The sequence below is a fragment of the Entelurus aequoreus genome, linkage group LG21 (genome assembly GCF_033978785.1).
Source record: "Entelurus aequoreus isolate RoL-2023_Sb linkage group LG21, RoL_Eaeq_v1.1, whole genome shotgun sequence".
Lineage (NCBI taxonomy): Eukaryota > Metazoa > Chordata > Actinopteri > Syngnathiformes > Syngnathidae > Entelurus > Entelurus aequoreus.
Genome location: NC_084751.1, coordinates 37,769,560 through 37,792,854, shown reverse-complemented (window position 1 = coordinate 37,792,854; position 23,295 = coordinate 37,769,560). Strand labels below are relative to the sequence as shown.

The 23,295-nt window shown below is 39.5% G+C and overlaps 1 protein-coding gene across 3 annotated transcripts in view; it reads right to left on the bottom strand.

Moving 5' to 3' along the window:
- Positions 1-23,295, bottom strand: part of rab27b (RAB27B, member RAS oncogene family) — a 135,705-nt gene that overhangs the window by 18,144 nt on the left and 94,266 nt on the right. For all 3 annotated transcript variants that reach the window (XM_062031622.1, XM_062031623.1, XM_062031624.1), the window contains one exon: positions 8,458-8,629. In XM_062031622.1, coding sequence (XP_061887606.1) covers positions 8,458-8,629 — 172 coding nt within the window. The remainder of the gene's footprint in view (positions 1-8,457; positions 8,630-23,295) is intronic.

The following is a 23,295-nucleotide window of genomic DNA, read 5'->3' as shown; positions in this document are numbered from 1 at the left end:
GAGAGCATGTCCCAAATTCCAAGCTGCTGTTTTGAGGCATGTTAAAAAAAAAAATGCACTTTGTGACTTCAATAATAAATATAGCAGTGCCATGTTGGCATTTTTTTCCATGACTTGAGTTGATTTATTTTGAAAAACCTTGTTACATTGTTTAATGCATCCAGCGGGGCATCACAAAAAAATTAGGCATAATAATGTATTAATTCCATGACTGTATATATCGGTATCGGTCATACTTGCCAACCTTGAGACCTCCGATTCCGGGAGGTGGGGTGGGGTGTGGTCGGGGGTGGGGTGGGGGGCGTGGTTAACAGGGGAGGAGTATATTTACAGCTAGAATTCACCAATATATATATATATGAAATACTTGACTTTCAGTGAATTCTAGCTATATATATTTATTTTATTATACATATAAATAAAAGAAATATTTGAATTTCAGTGTTCCGGAGGCTATCCAGTAGATGGCAGTATTGTCCTGTTTAAGAGTGTCACAACATTGCTGTTTACGGGCAGACAAACTGCTTTACGGTAGACGAAAACGTGACTGCTGTTGTTGTGTAACAATAAACCCACATAAGAAACCAAGAACTCGCCCTCGATCATTCTACAGTTATAACGTGATTGGGCAGGCACGCTGTTTATATCGTGGGGAAAGCGGACGTGAAAACAGGACTGCCGCCGCTGTCCCCCACTCAGGTCCGCATGGAGCTGGAGGGGGCGTGGCCTCCAGCTCCGGCTGAATTCCGGAGTTTTATCGGGAGAAAATTTCTTCGGGAGGTTATCGGGAGAGGCGCTGAATTCCAGGAGTCTCCCGGTAAAACTGGGAGGGTTGGCAAGTATGGAATAGGTTGGTATCGGAATCGGTAATTAAGAGTTGGACAATATCGGAATATCGGATATCGGCAAAAAAGCCATTATCGGACATCTCTACTTTTTACCTATTGGTACCTGCCTTTGTGTATATTTGTGATATGACCTAAGTCTCGAAAAGTTGAAATCAAACCATGGAGGCATGGCGGAGATATTTATAAAACAATCTTGCCTTCCTTCATGCTTTTTCCAACGAGCCATTTAGAATTTGGCCCGATTTATGATGTTGTTGGCTTAAAAACTAAAGATAAAGGTGAAGCTAAAGCAATGAAACGCCCTCAGGAAGAGGTGCTTTAAAACATGGCTAGATAGTTAGCGGCTAATGCCATCCACAGTGTTTTAGCTTCTTCTAAATCACTAATCCTTGCTTCCATGGCGACAAATAAAGTAAGTTCTTACAAGTATCATCCCTGCAGGACGAGAAATAGCTAAACATGCTTCACTACACACCGTAGGAGGATACAATAGCTCACCGGCGTCACAATGTAAACAAATGCCATGGGTGGATCTACACCTGACTCCACTGTCATCCACTGTAATATTACCAAGTAGAAGAGCGTATCTAGTCGATACTACTATGATTACATGAATATTTTTTTATCGTCACAAAATCTTTTTTCTTTTTTTTTAATTCATATTATTTTCATAAACTCGGGAAATACGTCCCTGGACTTAATTTATGACCAATGTATGACCCTGTAACTACTTGGTATCGGATCGATATCTAAATTTGTGTATCATCCAAAACTAATGTAAAGTATCCAAATAACAGAAAGAATAAGTGATTATTACATTTTAACAGAAGTGTAGATAGAACATGTTAAAACAGAAAATAACCAGATATTAACCGTAAATGAACAAGTAGATTAATAATCAATGTTTACAGCTTGTCCTTATAATTTTGACAATTATTAGAATGGAAAATGACACAATATGTTACTGCATACGTCAGCAGACTAATTAAGAGCTTTTGTTTGCTTACTTACTACTAAAAGACAAGTTGTCAAGTATGTTCACTATTTTATTTAACCTCTTAAGGCCCAAGCTGTTTGTTTACATGCTTTTTTAAGTTCTCTTTGCTATTTGGGATTATTGGACCCTAATTAGAATAAAAACTAAGAATCATCTTTTGATATGATGTACTTAGTCCATAAGTACACAAACGTGTACGTCACGTTTAGTGACATGCTAATTCTTAATTTTACACTTTTTTCCCCCCAAATTCCATTGTATGTTATACTCTTCTTACACCACCAGATGGCAGTATAAGTGTCCACATAAGCGGCCATAAGACCCCAATTCAGTAGTGTACAGAATTTTGGAAATAAGAGCTAAAAGGTGCTGTCCACGCATGTGGCCACTAGGGCCTTTAGAGGTGTTAAGGACAAAATTGTTCTTCGATTACAATAAGAAAGATGTTGAATGTACCCTAAGATTTTTTGTTAAAATAAAGCCATTAATGCCATTTTTTGTGGTACCGTATTTTTCGGACTATAAGTCGCAGTTTTTTTCATAGTTTGGCCGGGGGTGCGACTTATACTCAGGAGCGACTTATGTGTGGAATTATTAACACATTACCGTAAAATATCAAATAATATTATTTAGCTCATTCACGTAAGAGACTAGACGTATAAGATTTCATGGGATTTAGCAATTAGGAGTGACAGATTGTTTGGTAAACGTATAGCATGTTCTATATGTTATAGTTATTTGAATGACTCTTACCATAATATGTTACGTTAACATACCAGGCACGTTCTCAGTTGGTTATTTATGCCTCATATAACGTACACTTATTCAGCCTGTTGTTCACTATTCTTTATTTATTTTAAATTGCCTTTCAAATGTCTATTTTTGGTGTTGGCTTATATCAAATAAATTTCCCCAAAAAATGCGACTTATACTCCAGTGCGACTTATATATGTTTTTTTTCCTTCTTTATTATGCATTTTCGGCCGGTGCGACTTATACTCCGGAGCGACTTATACTCGAAAAATACGGTATATAGAAAAGTATCGAAAAGTATCGAAATACATTTTAGTGCCGGTACCAAAATATTGGTATTGAAACAACCCTAGTAGAGATTTACCCGAAGAGCTATGCGCGAGTGCGTCATTGAAGTGCGATGTTGTATTCAATAAGTTCCTTTTCCTCTCTATCTTCTTATTGTGGGGCAGACTGGCTCGTACATGCACATGCATCCTCCACTGTTTTCATTTCTAATACAAAGTAACGTATAGTTGTAACTAGGGATGTCCGATAATATCGGACTGCCGATATTATCGGCCGATAAATGCTTTAAGATGTAATATCGGAAATTATCGGTATCGGTTTCAAAATTATCGATATCGGTTTCAAAAAGTAAAATGTATGACTTTTTAAAACGCCGCTGTGTACACGGATGTAGGGAGAAGTACAGAGCGCCAATAAACCTTAAAGGCACTGCCTTTGCGTGCCGGCCCAGTCACATAATATCTACGGCTTTTCACACATACAAGTGAATGCAAGGCATATTTGGTCAACAGCCATACAGGTCACACTGAGGGTGACCGTATAAACAACTTTAACACTGTTACAAATATGCGCCACACTGTGAACCCACACCAAACAAGAATGACAAACACATTTCGGGAGAACATCCGCACCGTAACACAACAGAACAAATACCCAGAACCCCTTGCAGCACTAACTCTTCCGGGACGCTACAATATACACCCCCCGCTACCTCCAAAACCCCGCCCACCTCAACCTCCTCATGGTCTCTCAGGGAGAGCATGTCCCAAATTCCAAGCTGCTGTTTTGAGGCATGTTAAAAAAAATTATGCACTTTGTGACTTCAATAATAAATATGGCAGTGCCATGTTGGCATTTTTTTCCATAACTTGAGTTGATTTATTTTGGAAAACCTTGTCACATTGTTTAATGCATCCAGCGGGGCATCACAACATAATTAGGCATAATAATGTGTTTATTCCACGACTGTATATATCGGTATCGGTTGATATCGGAATCGGTAATTAAGAGTTGGACAATATCGGAATAACGGATATCGGCAAAAAAGCCATTATCGGACATCTCTAGTTGTAACTTATATATGTCAGTAGAAACTACAACATGAACAGAATTATGTTGTGCAAAAATGTGCAATGACACGAGATATAATCGATAAAGAGTCGCTTTTTACGCCAATACTATCATTCCACATTTCTGGTAATAACAAATCATTCCATCAGACTAAAAATGTACTATGTAAAACCTGAAACCCAAGTTGTTTTATTATGGTTTACTGCAGTCAAATTAAAAAGCTACATTAGTGAACAACAGCCACACCAGCATCTTCACAAGTTACAATCCACTGGGATTTCAGACATCTGGGATCTGGCAACTTTCCCATGTGGTTACTCCCCACATCCAAATTAAGAACAGTCACATGAAAGAAATAGACCGCACAAACCTGTCCATGTAATTAATTTAACTGGTGCTAGTCCCTAATTGCTACAGAATACAGAAACAACACATAATATATTTACAAAATGCTATAGTTCAAGTGACGTATATCAGTCATAGTTACAGTATATGAGCATCTATGACAAGTTGCTGACAAACCATCCAAAAACAATGAATACAAATGTCATGGTGGCAAATGGGAAAAGCTCTGGCATATTAACTGTCAAAAATGTCAGTTTTTCAGGAAAAATGCTTATCAAAATAACATTTCATGATGGTGACATTTTGACCATGGAACTAAATGTTTCCTAAACAAGGTAAGAAATAGGTATTGCTGCACGGTTGTATCAGTTTAGCTCAGAGCTGGGCAAATATTTGGACTCGGGGGGCCATATTGAGAGAAAAAAAATTGTCTGGGGGGGGGGGGGGGGGGGGCCAATGTGTATGTGTGTATACATTACATGTACACATTTAGCTGTAAAAATCTGTTGTACAGTATGTGTGTGTGGTTCCCTTTTTTTCCGGGAACACTAATACCAAAAGTCACAATGTCCGATAGAGTTCTAAAAACATTATGACAGACCACCCGTCCTGGAAGAGTCAGTGCTGCTGCAAGGGGTTCTGGGTATTTGTTCTGTTGTGTTTATGTTGTGTTACGGTGCGGATGTTTTCCCGAAATGTGTTTGTCATTCTTGTTTGGTGTGGGTTCATAGTGTGGCACATATTTGTAACAGTGTTAAAGTTGTTTATATGACACCCTCAGTGTGACCTGTATGGCTGTTGACCAAGTATGCCTGGCATTCACTTGTATGTGTGAAAAGCCATGGATATTATGTGATTGGACCTGCACGCAAAGGCAGTGCCTTTAAGGTTTATTGGCGCTCTGTACTTCTCCCTACGTCCGTGTACACAGCGGCGATTTAAAAAGTCATACATTTTAATTTTTGAAACCGATACCGATAATTTTGAAACTGATACCAAAAATTTCCGATATTACATTTTAAAGCATTTATCGGCCGATACATCTCTAGTCACAATGTCCGATAGAGTTCTAAAAACGTTATGACACACCACCCAAAAAAACAGAATGGAATTTTACAGTTTTTTACTGAATGGGACACCCAAAATGTACATTAAAATAAAGAAAGGGGGATTTACAATATTAACTATGAACAATAAAACACTGAATATTAAGAAGATATGAACGTCGCTCCTCTTGTACTTCTCAGACCAGCTCCTCGATAGTTGTGTATCTTTTACATTCAAGCAAAACACATGTAAAAAACAACAAAATATGAATGCAAAGTGTAATAACTAGAGATGTCCGATAATGGCTTTTTTGCCGATATCCGATATTCCGATATTGTCCAACTCTTAATTACCGATTCCGATATCAACCGATACCGATATATACAGTCGTGGAATTAACACATTATTATGCCTAATTTTGTTGTGATGCCCCGCTGGATGCATTAAACAATGTAACAAGGTTTTCCAAAATAAATAAACTCAAGTTATGGAAAAAAAGTGCATTATTTTTTTTAACATGCCTCAAAACAGCAGCTTGGAATTTGGGAGAGAGCATGAGGATGAGGTGGGCGGGGTTGGGGGGGGGGGGGTGTATATTGTAGCATCCTGGAAGAGTCAGTGCTGCAAGGGGTTCTGGGTATTTGTTCTGTTGTGTTTATGTTGTGTTACGGTGCGGATGTTCTCCCGAAATGCGTTTGTCATTCTTGTTTGGTGTGGGTTCACAGTGTGTAACAGTGTTAAAGTTGTTTATACGGCTACCCTAAGTGTGACCTGTATGGCTGTTGACCAAGTATGCCTTGCATTCACTTGTGTGTGTGAAAAACCATAGATATTAATTATGTGACTGGGCCGGCACACATAGGCAGTGCCTTTAAGGTTTATTGGCGCTCTGTACTTCTCCCTACGTCCGTGTACACAGCGGCGAAGTCATACATTTTACTTTTTGAAACAGATACCGATAATTTTGAAACGGATACCGATAATTTCCGATATTACATTTTAAAGCATTTATCGGCCGATAATATCGGCAGAACGATATTATCGGACATCTCTAGTCACAATGTCTGATAGAGTTCTAAAAACGTTATGACAGACCACCCAAAAAAAATGGAAAATGGAATTTTACAGTTTTTTACTGAATGGGACACCCAAAATGTACATTAAAATAAAGAAAGGGGGATTTACAATATTAACTATGAACAATAAAACACTGAATATTAACAACATATGAACGTCGCTCCTCTTTCACTTCTCAGACCAGCTCCTCGATAGTTGTGTATTTTTTACAATCAAGCAAAACATATGTACAAAAACAGCAAAATATGAATGCAAAGTGTAATAAACACCAACAATTATTACCACATATTACCACTTTTGTGTAGAAATTTGTTGTAAAAATTTGCTTCCGCATCTGTTTCTGACACAAATGTTTCGGGCTGGCTGCTCTGAAAACAAACCCCGCCCACTCTGGCGCGTTCCTCGTCAGAGCTGCTTTGACGTAATAACTCGTACAACACCCAAAAGCGCAGATTTCAACCATTGAAATACTTTCTATAGTTCAAGACTTACGATAATTTAAAAACAACTGTGCACATCATAATGGCGGCTACAGTTTTGATGTTAAAGGTCTAAAAAAAAGGATGTAGAACGTCCGACGGGCCGGATTGAAAATCAATCAATCAATCAATCGATCAATCAACGTTTACTTATACAGCCCTACATCACGAGTGTCTCAAAGAGCTGCACAAGCCACAACGACATCCTCGGCTCAGATCCCACATCAGGGCAAGGAAAAACTCAACCCAATGGGATGACAATGAGAAACCTTGAGGGGACCGCAGATGTGGGGACCCCCCCTGGGCGACCGGTGCAATGGACGTCGAGTGGAACTAGCATAATAGTGTGAGAGTCCAGTCCATAGTGGATCTAACATAATAGTGTGAGTCCAGTCCATAGTGGATCTAACATAATAGTGAGAGTCCAGTCCATAGTGGATCTAACATAATAGTGTGAGAGTCCAGTCCATAGTGGATCTAACATAATAGTGTGAGTCCAGTCCATAGTGGATCTAACATAATAGTGAGAGTCCAGTCCATAGTGGATCTAAAATAATAGTGTGAGAGTCCAGTCCATAGTGGATCTAACATAATAGTGAGAGTCCAGTCCATAGTGGATCTAACATAATAGTGTGAGAGTCCAGTCCATAGTGGATCTAACATAATAGTGAGAGTCCAGTCCATAGTGGATCTAACATAATAGTGTGAGAGTCCAGTCCATAGTGGATCTAACATCATAGAGAGTGTCCAGTCCATAGTGGATCTAACATAATAGTGTGAGAGTCCAGTCCCTAGTGGATCTAACATAATAGTGTGAGAGTCCCGTCCATAGTGGATCTAACATAATAGTGTGAGAGTCCAGTCCATAGTGGATCTAACATAATAGTGTGAGAGTCCAGTCCATATTGGATCTAACATAATAGTGTGAGAGTCCAGTCCATAGTGGATCTAACATAATAGTGTGAGAGTCCAGTCCCTAGTGGATCTAACATAATAGTGTGAGAGTCCCGTCCATAGTGGATCTAACATAATAGTGTGAGAGTCCAGTCCATAGTGGATCTAACATAATAGTGTGAGAGTCCAGTCCATATTGGATCTAGCATAATATTGTGAGAGTCCAGTCCATAGTGGATCTAACATAATAGTGTGAGAGTCCAGTCCATAGTGGATCTAACATAATAGTGTGAGAGTCCAGTCCATAGTGGATCTAACATAATAGTGTGAGACTCGAGTCCATAGTGGATCTAACATAATAGTGTGAGAGTCCAGTCCATAGTGGATCTAACATAATAGTGTGAGACTCGAGTCCACAGTGGATCTAACATAATAGTGTGAGAGTCCAGTCCATATCTTAATGTGATGCATGTGGCCCGCGGGCCGCATTTTGCCCAGAGTCTGGTTTAGCTCCATAAGGTTTAGTGCCCCACATGGATTAGTATAAAAAGCAACTATTAGTTGTGATGAATTAGTTGCAACACATACAAATGAGTACCAGATTAAGACAAAAACATGCACAGTTTCCTGCCTTTTGAAACATTACAGGGAGCCTTACCACTCTCTTTTCCCTGAAGTCGATGCCGACTGTGGTGATGAACTTGGGGTTGAACTTATTATCTGTGTATCTGTACAGGAACGTTGTCTTCCCCACGCCAGAGTCTCCCAGGGCCAGGAGCTTTATCAGGTAGTCATAATCCCCATCAGTCATCTTGATGACCAACAGCGACCTGTCCAACACAGACACAGATGCAGGTCAGCATCCAGACACGAGTTGTTTGGCAGAAAGTCATAAGGTCATGTGTAAACATGGTTAATATCATTTTGCAGAAACAAATACTCTTGAAAATCTAATGCTGCTACTGGGTCAGCAACCTGCGGCTCTCGAGCTGCGCTGGTGGCTCCCTGTAGCATTTTTAAAAAATGATTGAAAATGGAAAAAGATGGGGGGGAAATTTTGTCTTAGTACCGTATGTTTTTTTTTTTAGGACAAACATGACACAAACCTTCCCAATTGTTAGAAAGCCCACTGTTTAATATAGAGATGTCCGATAATGGCTTTTTTGCCGATATTCCGATATTGTCCAACTCTTAATTACCGATTCCGATATCAACTGATACCGAAATATACAGTCGTGGAATTAACACATTATTATGCCTAATTTTGTTGTGATGCCCCGCTGGATGCATTAAACAATGTAACAAGGTTTTCCGAAATCAACTCAATATATGGAAAAAAAATGCCAACATGGCACTGCCATATTTATTATTGAAGTCACAAAGTACATTCTTTTTTTCAACATGCCTCAAAACAGCAGCTTGGAATTTGGGACATGCTCTCCCTGAGAGAGCATGAGGAGGTTGAGGTGGGCGGGGTTGGGGGGGCGGGGTTGGGGGGCTAGCAGGGGGTGTATATTGTAGCGTCCCGGAAGAGTTAGTGCTGCAAGGGGTTCTGGGTATTTGTTCTGTTGTGTTTATGTTGTGTTACGGTGCGGATGTTCTCCCGAAATGTGTTTGTCATTCTTGTTTGGTGTGGGTTCACAGTGTGGCACATATTTGTAACAGTGTTAAAGTTGTTTATACGACCACCCTCAGTGTGACCTGTATGGCTGTTGACCAAGTATGTTTTGCATTCACTTGTGTGTGTAAAAAGCCGTAGATATTATGTGACTGGGCCGGCACGCAAATGCAGTGCCTTTAAGGCGCGCCCCCAATATTGTTGTCTGGGTGGAAATCGGGAGAAATTCGGGAGAATGGTTGCCCCGGGAGATTTTCGGGAGGGGCACTGAAATTCGGGAGGGTTGGCAAGTATGACTGGGAGATGCAACTGCTCTGTACTTCTCCCTACGTCCGTGTACCACTCCGTACAGCGGCGTTTTAAAAAGTCATACATTTTTCTTTTTGAAACCAATACCGATCATTTCCGATATTACATTTTAAAGCATTTATCGGCTTAAACTAGAGATGTCCGATAATATCGGACTGCCGATATTATCGGACATCTCTAGTTTAATATGTTTGTGTGTATGCTCAACTGATGAGAGTAATTGGTGAACATCTTTTTGTCCTACTAATTTCGGCGGCTCTTGAACTCACCATAGCGTGGACTGTGATGCAACAGTTTGTGTACATGTTTACATCTTCGTCTCATTTTGTCCACCAAAAGTTTTATGCTGTGCGTGAATGCACAAAGGTGAGCTTTGTTGATGTTATTGACTTGTTGGAGTGCTAATCAGGCATATTTGGTCAGTGCATGACTGCAAGCTAATCAATGCTAACATGCCATTTAAGCTAGCTGTATGCACATATTGCATCACCATGCCTCATTTGTAGGTATATTTGAGCTCATTTAATATTGTTTACCTTTATCCTCTTTGTATATAATTGTCTCATGACACATTATCTGTCTGTAGTATAGGCTGCATTTCAGTTTATTTTGTTTGTGTATCATGTTGTTCCAGACCACAGCAAACATTACCTCGCTTGCCAAAGATTGTAATAAATCTATTAAAAGAAGACACAGCTTCCTTTAACTTGGCCACACATATCTATATTAAAAGCCAGTAATTTCCAGGAGTTATCTCACCTTCTGAGTAGCCTCTGATTTACTAATGGTTTCTAATGTTGTAAAAATGTGTATAATATATATTAAATTTTAACATTTCTGTCAACGAAGATTTGCTTCAGCCTGCGACACATAGTCATTTTGATAGTAGGCTATTATAGCTAATATAGACACTGTGTTGCCTTCATTATAAGACTTATATACGGCTTTTCATTTTTTGTGGCTCCCGACAGATTTGTTTTTTTGGATTTTTGGTTCGATATGGCTCTTTCAACGTTTTGGGTTGCCGACCCCTGGGCTAACTAAATGAAAAGTAATGTAGTCAAGGTCTATTCTGCTTGCTGTTGTTGGCCTCTCGGCTAAATGTGGAATGTTTGAACAGACTATCACTATCACAAGACTCCAATTCCTTCAGCTGAGCAGGATGTACCAAACAGTTTATTATAGCGAGGCCATTGTTCAAGCAGCAGATCGCAATCTCACTCTGGTTTAAGAAGGAGACCAGTAGAACTAAAATGCACCAACCAGAGTTGACCATCTTGGCATGTGGCTAATTTATTCCACCTTATGATTGAATAATAATAATAGTAATAGATTTTATTTGTAAAAAGCACTTTACATTGAGTAAACAACCTCAAAGTGCTACAGTGTATTAAAAAGAAATGAAAATAAAAAGATCATAAAAATAAATACAAATAAAAACTAGAACAGCCTAATAGCTAGAACTATTATGCATATACCTAAAAAAATATATTTTTTTTAAAAAGAAGGGTTTTTAAGCCTTTTTTAAAAGCATCCACAGTCTGTGGTGCCCTCAGGTGGTCAGGGAGAGAGTTCCACAAACTGGCAGCGGCGGAGCAGAAAGCCCGGTCTCCCATTGTTCGTAGCTTTGTCCTTGGAGGTTAGCCTGGAGGTGTCGTGTGGAGGATTTGGGGGTGAGTAGTTCTTTGAGGTAGAGGGGGGCATTTCCATGGAGGCACTTGTGGGTTAGTAGGGAGACTTTGTATTCAATCCTGATTGGAACAGGAATCCAGTGAAGGGATTTGAGAATTAGTGTGATATGGTCATATTTCCGCACTCTCATCAGGATCCTAGCAGCACTATTCTGTAAGTATTGCAGCTTCTGGATGTTCTTGCTGGGGATCCCCACAAGAAGTGCGTAGCAGTAGTCTAGCCTGACTGAGGCCTTTTTTTTTTTTTTAAAGACGACAGATGCAGTGGTGTGCCGTTAAGGCCAGCAAGGCCTTCTCTGCTGGCCTAACATAACCAGAAATCATGATCATAATTAAAGATAAAAGTCATTTTTAATGTACTTTCCCTAAATATCTAAAAGTATTCATAGTCTCTTCATGTCATATTATGCTGCTTCCAGTGCTGTTGTTTTTAGGTTAGAGTTTTTATCCAATCAAAATTCAGCTAGTACCAAATCTGCCTTCAGAATCAACAATGTCTGTGCACTGTCAGTGAACGGGCACATATAGTTAATAGATAATTGCTAAAGCCAATCAGATCACGAGTTGTTGTCAGTAAGTCCTTCCAGCTGGCCTCACGTTGAACGTGACATTTACGTGTCCTGTGATTGGATACTCACTGGTTTGAGCCGCGGCGGTGCAACGCAGATCAGCAGAGCAACACCCGGGAGCGTTAGCGGATGTATTTGAGAACACATACAGTTGATAGACAGTTGCGATGGCCAATCAGATGACAAGTTGTTGACAGTAGTCTATCTATGTAGCGTGATGTTAACGAGACTATGATTGAATACTCACTTGTCACTCTAAAGTGAATATCCAATCCAATGTTCTGTGGTCTGACGAGTCCACAATTCAAATTGTTTTTGGAAACTGTGGACCTTGTGTCCTCCGGATCAAAGAGGAAAAAATTCATCCGGATTGTTATAGGCGCAAAGTTCAAAAGCCAGCATCTGTGATGGCATGGGGGTGTATTAGTGCCCAAGGTGTGGGTAACTTACACATCTGTTAAGGCACCATTAATGCTGAAGTTTTCAGAATCAGAATCAGAATCAGAATAGTTTTATTGCCATTGTTTGAGAACGGGTTCACAAACTAGGAATTTTTCTTGGTGCAATCGTGCAACATAAAACACATATAACACATATTTGGTAACATATGTTGCCATCAAAGCAACGTTATCATGGACGCCCCTGCTTATTTCAGCAAGACAATGCCAAGTTTTGGAGCAACATATGTTGCCATCAAAGCAACGTTATCATGGACGCCCCTGCTTATTTCAGCAAGACAATGCCAAGCCACGTGTTACAACAGCGTGGCATCATAGTAAAAGAGTGCGGGTACTAGACTGGCCTGTCTGTAGTCCAGACCTGTCTCCCATTGAAAATGTGTGGCGCAATATGAAGCCTAAAATACCACAACGGAGACCCCGGACTGTTGAACAACTTAAGCTGTACATCAAGCAAGAATGGGAAAGAATTCCACCTGAAAAGCTTCAAAAATTGGTCTCCTCAGTTCCCAAACGTTTACCGAGTGTTGTTAAAAGGAAAGGCCATGTAACACAGTGGTAAAAATGCCCCAGTGACAACTTTTTTGCAATGTGTTGCTGCCATTAAATTCTAAGTTGATGATTATTTAAAAAAAAAATAATAATTCTCAGTTCGAACAATAAATATCTTGTCTTTGCAGTCTATGCAAATGAATATAAGAATCATTGCAAATCATTGTATTCTGTTTTTATTTACGATTTACACAACGTGCAAACTTTACTGGTTTTGTATATTAATGCTTCGAAAACCAACAATTCTTAGCTCAGTGTTGCAAAGTGTGCAAGCAGTATCTGTTTAAGTCGACATCCTTCGGATCGGCTGACTCACAACGACAAAGGCGGTTGTTGACATAACCAAAAGCAGTCATGGCATGCATACTGTATTTATTTGTGACTTTAGGAGAATGGGCTATAATAAAGGACTTTTAAACCTAAGGTTTATTGGTTATTTCAAGAGCTATTTTAAGCGCTTTTTAAGGGCTTTTGACAACTAGTTTTATTTTAAGGTTGACATGGTTCTCCTCCATTCCTGCATGATTTTGTGAAACATGTTCTGATGAGAAGTCAAACGCAAAAAACATTATGTCCTATGCCAAGGCTTTGAAGGTACCGTATTTTGAGGACCATATGGTGCACTGGATTATAAGGTGCACTGCTGATAAATGGTCTATTTTCAATCTTTTTCATATATATAATGCGCACCGGATTATAGGGTGCATTAAAGGAGTTGTATTATTACTCTCCCTTGTGGTCTACATAACATGTAATGGTGGTTCTTTGGTCAAAATGTTGCATGGATTATGTTTTAAAGATCATCTTCAAGTCGCTTTCTGACAGTCGCTTCCGGATGCGCCGTTTTGTGGGCGGTCTTATTTACGTGGCTCACCTTCGACAGCGTCTTCTCCCCGTCATCTTTGTTGTAGCGGTGTAGCGTGCAAGGACGGGTGTGGAAGAAGTGTCAAAAGATGGAGCTAACTGTTTTAATGACATTCAGACTTTATTTCAATCAATAACGGAGCAGCATCTCCTCATCTGGAAACAACAACAATGCCGGAAATGTGCCCCGTGAAAAACCGTCCGACCGGAACTCTAATAACTAAAGTTCCTTGGGTGAATAATGTAGACTCACTACACCGGTATGTTTTAGCGCTTTCATGGCGAATTTACTGACGGACATAAGTAAGAACTTTACACTACTTTATATTAGAAATGGCACCAGTGGAGGACGAATGTCCCACAACAAGGAGATAGAGAAAAAGAAGAAGCTTATCGACTACGGTGTCGGCACGGACTACAAAGGTGGATGCACGCAATTTTTCAGGATTCATGCAGATCCCAAAAACAGATCAGCAGGTACCAGAAGGTAAGAAAAGTTGCTTTTGCATAATATTGCGAAACAAAACGCCAGATAATATGTCTTACCTTATACACACACCATAATAATACCCGTATGTTTAATGCGCCGACAATACATCAAACGGTGCGGCTTCATAGCTTACCAAAGTCGTACTAAAACATTTTGATGGATTGTTGAGCGCCGTGTGTAATGTTCTATATTTTCAATGGAACTTATACAATGTTGGTTTTGTTTACTTGAGTCATATTGCCATCATGTTGCAGTCTACACATATCTCTTATGTTTGACTGCCATCTACTGGTCACACTTATCATTACACCCATGTACCAAATAAAACTGCTTCGAGGTCGGTAAGCAAAACCAGAACTATTCCGTACATTCAAGTGCACTTTATAGTCCGGAAAATATGGTAAGTCAAATTTCCTTCACGGTTACTTAGCCCTTTGTTGTTTTTATTTCATTTTTTCATAACCACAAATCTGCGAAAATTATGGCGCTAAAAATATTGCAACTCATTTCGACCTAAAAGGACCAATTGTATTCCTAGTAATTAGTTTCAAATTTCAGGTCAAGAAAAGCAGCAGTTGACCATGCATTCTGACGTCAGTAAGGATGGGTACCCTTCACATTTTAATCGATACGGGACCAATTTCCCGTACCTGGGAATCAATATATATTTTCTGTACTTTTGTGCGTGTTCCAATGTTAATCGTTTAAAATAAAATATTAGAGATGTCCGATAATGGCTTTTTATGCCGATATCCGATATTGTCCAACTCTTAATTACCGATTCCGATATCAACCGATACCGATATATACAGTCGTGGAATTAACACATTATTATGCCTTATTTTGTTGTGATGCCCCGCTGGATGCATTAAACAATGTAACAAGGTTTTCCAAAATAAATCAACTCAATTCATGGAAAAAAAAAATGCCAACATGGCACTGCCATATTTATTATTGTAGTCACAAAGAGCATTATTTTTTTTAACATGCCTCAAAACAGCAGCTTGGAATTTGGGACATGCTCTCCCTGAGAGGGCATGAGGAGGTTGAGGTGGGCGAGGTTGAGGGGGTGGCGGGGGGTGTATATTGTAGCGTCCCGGAAGAGTTAGTGCTGCAAGGGGTTCTGGGTATTTGTTCTGTTGTGTTTATGTTGTGTTACGGTGCGGATGTTCTCCCGAAATGTGTTTGTCATTCTTGTTTGGTGTGGGTTCACAGTGTGGCGCGTATTAGTAACAGTGTTAAAGTTGTTTATACGGTCACTCTCAGTGTGACCTGTATGGCTGTTGACCAAGTATGATTGCATTCACTTGTGTGTGTGAAAACCCATAGATATTATGTGATTGGGCCGGCACGCAAAGGCAGTGTCTTTAAGGTTTATTGGCGCTCTGTACTTCTCCCTACGTCCGTGTACACAGCGGCATTTTAAAAAAGTAAGAAATTTTACTTTTTGAAACCGATACTGATAATGTTGAAACCGATAATTTCCGATATAACATTTTAAAGCATTTATCGGCTATATCCCTATAAAATATACATTGTACAGTATTTAACACATAACGCTGAGCTGTGCTCTCCAGGTGTACATGGAACTTACAATATATGCATTCGTAATATTCCTAATTTTTTCCGCAGGTGCAGACTGCAAGGCGAATGACAGAAACACAATATTTACCGACTAAAAGAAATACAGCCGCATAGATTTGTTACACTGAGCTTGTAGTGGAAAAAGTAATCCCCAGAGCCTGCAATAACAAGCAAGAACAAAGCCATAAAGCACCACAGAGACATTAAAAATGCATGGAGAATCAAACACAACAGGGGAGACAGGAAACAACCAGCACACTGAATGTGCAGCTGGAGCTCGTTGCAAGAAGCCCACGTGAAGATGTCAAAGAAACCTGTAGAAATTAAACGGGCGTGTACTTTTTCCCCTGTTGTTCAGACGACAATACTCTACAACTATGTTACTTTGCATGAATGTGCTTACCACTAAGTGTGACTATAATAATAATAATAATAATACCTGGGATTTATATAGCGCTTTTCTAAGTACCCAAAGTCGCTTTACATGTTAAAAACCCATCATTCATTCACACCTGGTGGTGGTAAGCTACTTTCGTAGCCACAGCTGCCCTGGGGTAGACTGACGGAAGCGTGGCTGCCAATTTGCGCCTACGGCCCCTCCGACCACCACCTATCATTCATTCAACATTCATTCACCGGTGTGAGCGGCACCGGGGGCAAGGATGAAGTGTCCTGCCCAAGGACACAACGGCATGGTAAGAGGCGGGGAGCGAACCTGCAGCCCTCAGGTTTCTGACACGGGCGCTCTACCCACTACGCCACGCCGCTTCCCACTATGATGCACATTAATATTGTCAGCCATGGTCATTCTATTTTATTATGGGCCTGCTGCAATGCAAGCAGCCCATATTATTAATCCTCATATTTCAACTTGTATTAGTATACTTCCACACGTTTTCTTATGATTAATACGAGACAGATCGGCCAACGAACCCCCACATATGTTGTACCAACGGGAAGGTCTCACTCGAGCCTACGACGGTACTTTAAGTTGGCAACATGTGTTACCATGGTGACGCTATTCACAAATAAAAAATAAAATGGGCCAATTTAATGGGTACTGTTGCGTCTACCAGCTCTTCCTCCAAGGTAATCTAAGTTACTGGTCAATCCCAAGTTCTTTATATGCTGAGTAAGAAGGACCACCAAGACAGAATAGGAATATTATCAAGTTTTACTGAAATTTCAGGAGATCAGCCCACACTAATACATTCATATCGGCTACTCTATCTGATCTGACATTCAAACGGAAGAGCCAACTTCTTGCACACAAAGAAAGCCCCCACCTCTCCCTCTCGCAACACTAATAAGGAAGAAGTGGGGGATGTATTCACATTCCAATGGTTAAGACACTAAACAGACCTTTGAAGACGAAGAGAAACTGGTAGAATATACAAAGGAAAAGTACTAGCTGCTCTAAACATGGCTATGAATAAAGAAAGAACTCTTAAACATATATGCATTCTCCACAGTACGTACTCTTTTAATGGACGATTGCTCTGAGACAAACGCATACTTGCCAACCCTCCCGGTTTTACCGGGAGACTCCCGGAATTCAGCGCCTCTACCGATAACCTCCCGGAAGAAATTTTCTCCCGATAAACGCCCGGAATTCAGCCGGAGCTGGAGGCCACGCCCCCTCCAGCTCAATGCGGACCTGAGTGGGGACAGGGGCGACAGTCTGTTTTCACGTCCGCTTTCCCACGATATAAACAGCGTGCCCGCCCAATGACGTTATAACTGTAGAATGATCGAGGGCGAGTTCTTGGTTTCTTATGTGGGTTTATTGTTAGGCAGTTTCATTAACGTCCTCCCAGCGCGGTAACGACACACAACAACAGCAGTCACGTTTTCGTTTACCGTAAAGAAGTTCGTCTGCCGTAAACAGCAATGTTGTGACACTCTTAAACAGGACAATACTGCCATCTACTGGATAGCCTCCGGAACACTGAAATTCAAGTATTTCTTTTATTTTTATGTATAATAAAAAAAAAATATATATATATATATATATATATATATATATATATATATATATATATATATATATATATATATATATATATATATATATATATATATATATATATATATATATATGGGGACGGCGTGGCGAAGTTGGTAGAGTGGCCGTGCCAGCAATCGGAGGGTTGCTGGTTACTGGGGTTCAATCCCCACCTTCTACCATCCTAGTCACGTCCGTTGTGTCCTTAGGCAAGACACTTCACCCTTGCTCCTGATGGGTGCTGGTAGCGCCTTGCATGGCAGCTCCCTACATCAGTGTGTGAATGTGTGTGTGAATGGGTGAATGTGGAAATACTGTCAAAGCGTTTTGAGTACCTTGAAGGTAGAAAAGCGCTATACAAGTATAACCCATTTATCATTTATTTATTTATTTATATATATATATATATATATATATATATATATATATATATATATATATATATATATATATATATATATATATATATATATAGCTAGAATTCACTGAAAGTCAAGTATTTCATACATATATATATATATATATATATATATATATATATGAAATATATATGAAATACTCGAGTTGGTGAATTGTAGCTGTAAATATACTCCTCCCCTCTTAACCACGCCCCTTGCCCCCAACCACACCCCCGCCCCACCCCCGACCACCCCACCCCCCACCTCCCTGAATCGGAGGTCTCAAGGTTGGCAAGTATGGACAAACGTCAAAAAGACAAGATTACCTCCTCTTGTAGCTCAGTCATACTTTCACGTAGCTCGGTGCTTAATGTTTTATTTTGTTCACACACTTGTCTACTTTCGACACAAGCTAACTGATAGCATGCTAATGTTAGCTTGCTTGCATGCTAACATAAGAATGATATTTTTCTAGCTAAATTTGCTTCCGTACGGCGGCTTCCAACAAACTTCGGCCAGAGGTCCAGGGCACAGATAGCAAGCCCATCAACATTTCCACGGGAATGTTGTAGTTCTATTTAGCGGCTTTTGTGTCAAATATACAAATTAGGAATCGTTAATTATAAATCAAATATTTTCATAGCTAGGGCATAAAACCTGTTTACGACCTTCTAAATAAAAAAATGTTAACATCATGAGAGCTTTCTAGACATGAAATAACACCTTTTAGTCACCTTGAGTTTGTCCTTTATAATTTTGACAAAATAATAGAATGAGAAATGACACAATATGTTACCGCATACGTCAGCAGCTAAATTATGAGCCTTTGTTTGCTTACTTACTACTAAAAGACAAGTTGTCTAGTATGTTCACTATTTTATTAAAGACCAAAATTGTTCTTCGATTACAATAAGAAACATATGTTTAATGTACTTTTGTGGTCCCCTTTTTTTTTTTTTAGAAAAGTGGACAACCCTAATATGTTGTATATTTTACTGTCAGAACACAGTCACAGTGTGTTCTTAAAATGGCTGGAAAAACAAAAGGAGAGTTCAATGATATTCCACACTGTACTTGAAAGACCTTTTTATACCTTAATACAGACCTGGGCATTCTGCGGCCCGCGGGCCGCATCCGGCCCTTTGTGCGTCCCTGTCCGGCCCGCGTTAGGCCAATTATAAATTAAAAAATAAATTTAAAAAAGTATCTATGTCGAGTGTGCAATACAATGGTGCTGCTTTTGTTTTGAAAATCGTTATTTGTATTACTTCCGTGTGGACGTATGCGTGTGCGTGATTGTGAGTGAATGTGAACAGCTGCAATCACAAATTACAAAATAAAGTTGAAAAAACATCTATGTCGTGCGCGCAATACAACTGTGCTGCTTTTATTTTGAAAAGTATTATTTATGGGCGTGTGTAACCTGCGAGTGAAGGTGCACATGTAGCGACAAGTGATGCACGGTTTACACCCGAGACGCTAAAAAGAGAAAAGTTGATGAAGAATGGCGTGTTTCCAACAAGACATGGACTGCCAAGCAACGTTCCCTCTAAGGTGCGTGCCTGCGCAATTGCGCACTGCTCAAGCGTCCTCTGCGCGCAGCAAATATATGCCGCGCACCAAATCAAATCCCATCTGAATTCTAAACAAAATAAACATATTTATTCTATGTAATTTTGCAATGCAACTTTGAGTGACAGTGACAACAAGCGGCCCTAACGGTGTTCGTCAACACCGTTCAATTGAACACCGTTCAATTATTGTAACGTCTATCGAGATGCTTCGAGGACAGGAATTATATCGATCACTTTATTGAGCAAAACTGTTGATATTCGGACATAACCACACCAAAAACATGAGTAAAACAATTCTATCTCGAAAAACTAGTCATTTTCTGCCGTACAAACCAGGCCAAAACCAACTTGTCATCTGTCACCAACACGCATAGCACCAAACCACTGGTGCGTTTATGGCCAAACAAAAAGTCGGACAACTCAAACACCACACAAAGTTACACTATGACTCCTCAGTCATACGTGTGCTTATTTTACTGTCATTTATTATTAATGTTAATTTATTTATATTAGTCATGGAATGCTGTTACAGACACTATGTTGAAGTATTACTATTATTATTAATTATTATTATTATTATTATTATTATTTATCTTACGGTATATATCAAAAATAATATTGAGCAAAATTTAATTGCAATATTGTCGATGTGGCCCTCCAGCAGTGCTCGGGTTGCTCATGCGGCCCCCGGTAAAAATTAATTGCCCACCCTTGCCTTAATACGACATTAGGCTGCTCGGACAGACAGAAGGTTGATGACTTGTCTTGACCGATGAAAAGGCAGACTGGTATTTTGTCAAACAAGCCTTGACTTACGCGATCTCTTAATAAAGGCGACCTACAGACGATAATCAATAAATACGAACAGGAATGAAGACTGACTCTTACTTTAATTTATTTGTTCAGACATCCTGAGTTTCCTGTCAGATTGTGTTCAACCTTTCAGTGTTTCAGAAACACTTAGGCAAACAACAATGCATTAGTGATGACAGTGCCTGCTGGGTTATTCTGCTAATAAATCTGTCGCCTTCGCCAACTGGGGGGGTTTCTTCACACGCCCATACTGTTTTCAAAAAATAATCATGAATCGCACCTTCTTCATCAGGCTTTTTTTTAAAGAACGTTTAAGCAGATTATCAGAATAATTGTATCTAAGTTATCACAAAACTTTGTGTTTCCATGAGTTAAAAGCTGTCTTTGGTCTTACCAAGAAGAAGGCTTGTAAAACTCCACTGTGTAGGATGGGAAGCAACATGAAGGTGTTCTGTTTCTTTCATGTATTGTAATCCACAGATTTTGTCTTGACCCAAGAACTACAAAGCGAAGAGGAAGCAGGACCTGACTCCCCTACAGGGACCTCTTCTTTGAACTGTTCTACGACCTTTTCTTTGAACTGTTCTGTAACCAAAGGCGATGGCTGTTTACGACCCCCTCCCTTAGAAACAGCTGTTGCCATGTAATCAGGGAAAGTCCAAATAAAAGAGGAGGCGTACAATCTCTCGTCAGGGGCTTGGGACGACACTGTGCAAGGGTACAGTGTCTACGCGTCTCTTCTCAATTGAGCCAAATTTAATTCTGTCTCTGTTTAATTCCTTGCTTCTTGTCTTGTTTAATAGATGTCATCGGTGTTTGAACCTGACACAGATGATATGGTTAAAATCTGTCATTTGTCTAATACCTAAATCTATGAGTGATGGTCAATATGGCAATATTGCCATATATCAGCTACTGTGTGGAAGTGTGTCCACCAAAGGTTTTATACTGAGCGTGAATGCACAAAGGTGAGCTTTTTTGATTTTATTGATTTGCTGCAGTGCTAATCGATGCTAACATGCTATTTAGGCTAGCTGTATGTACATATTGCATCATTATGCCTCGTTTGTAGCTATATTTGAGCTCATTTAAATTCCTTTAATTATGTCTTCTGTGTATTTAATTTATATCTGCATGTCTCATGACACATTATCTGTATGTAATATTGGCTGCATTTCTCATAGTTGTGTGCCATGTTCTTCCAGACCACAGCAAATGTTACCCAGCTTGCAAATATTGTAATAAATCCATTAGAAGAAGCCTGCCGTTTCCTTAAACTTGGACACACACATCTATACCTTTGGCCATTCTGAGCCAGTCATTTCCAAGAGTTATCTCACCCTCTGAGAAGCCTCCATTTTACTAATGATTTCCAATGTTGCAAAAATGTGTAGAATAAAAATTAAAAAATACAACATTTCTGTCAACGAAGATTTGTGTCAGCCTTTGATAGTAGGCTAATATAGACACTTACATCATGTGTTGCCTTCATTGTGACACTTATATAAGACTTTTAATTTCTTGCGGCTCCAGACAGATTTTTTTTTTGTATTTTTGGTCCAATATGGCTCTTTCAACATTTTGGGTTGCCGACCCCTGCCTTAACAACTTCCACTCTTCAATCAACGTTTATGTATACAGCCTTTAATCACAAATCACAACATTTTTGGATCTGATCCCACATCCGGGCAGGAAAAAACTCCTTGGGAGGGACCGCAGAGGTGGTGAAATCAGCCCCACTCATTCATATGAATTCAAATCAATGAATTAGCTTTCCCCCCAAAAAACACCACAATTCTAAAAAGAAAAACAACATTTTAGATAAGAAATATTGTTTGAAACAAACCCTCAATAGCATGTGCAACAAAGAACTAAAGTAGCTTTATGAAATAATGTAATAATAATATTGTTCAGCATCTAATAGGGTTGTCCAATACAAGTTTTTTTCACTTGCGATACTATACAGGAGCCTTGAGTAGTGGCCGATACCGATATTAACCCGATACAATATCAGCACAAATCGTAGCAAGTACAGTACTTTTAATATTTTGTAGTGTGGATTGTTAGAAACTGCTTGATCAAGTGAAATTACAAACAAGAACAAGGGTGGGTATTAAAAACATAACTCCTTTATTAACTGAAACGGAATTATGCTGTCTTTAAATCGAAATGGGGTCGTAAATTGTGTTTGCTGACACTTAGTATTATAATAAAATAAGTTTAGTGCAAGACTCTTATGACGCAGTTGAATTATGCAGACAAGTTTGTTAGTGGATACTTTCTAATCTGTCTAATCTGTCTTGGATACTTTGTACATGTAATATAGTGTATGTCAGTGTTTTTCAACCACTGTGCCGCGGCACACTAGTGTGCCGTGAAATACAGTCTGGTGTGCCATGGGAGATTATGTAATTTCACTAATTGGGTTAAAAAAAAAATTTGCACACAAGTAATTATAATCTGTAAATCAGTGTTTTTCAACCACTGTGCCGCGGCACACTAGTGCCATGAAATACAGTCTGGTGTGTCGTGGGAGATTATGTAATTTCACCTAATAGGGTTAAAAATATT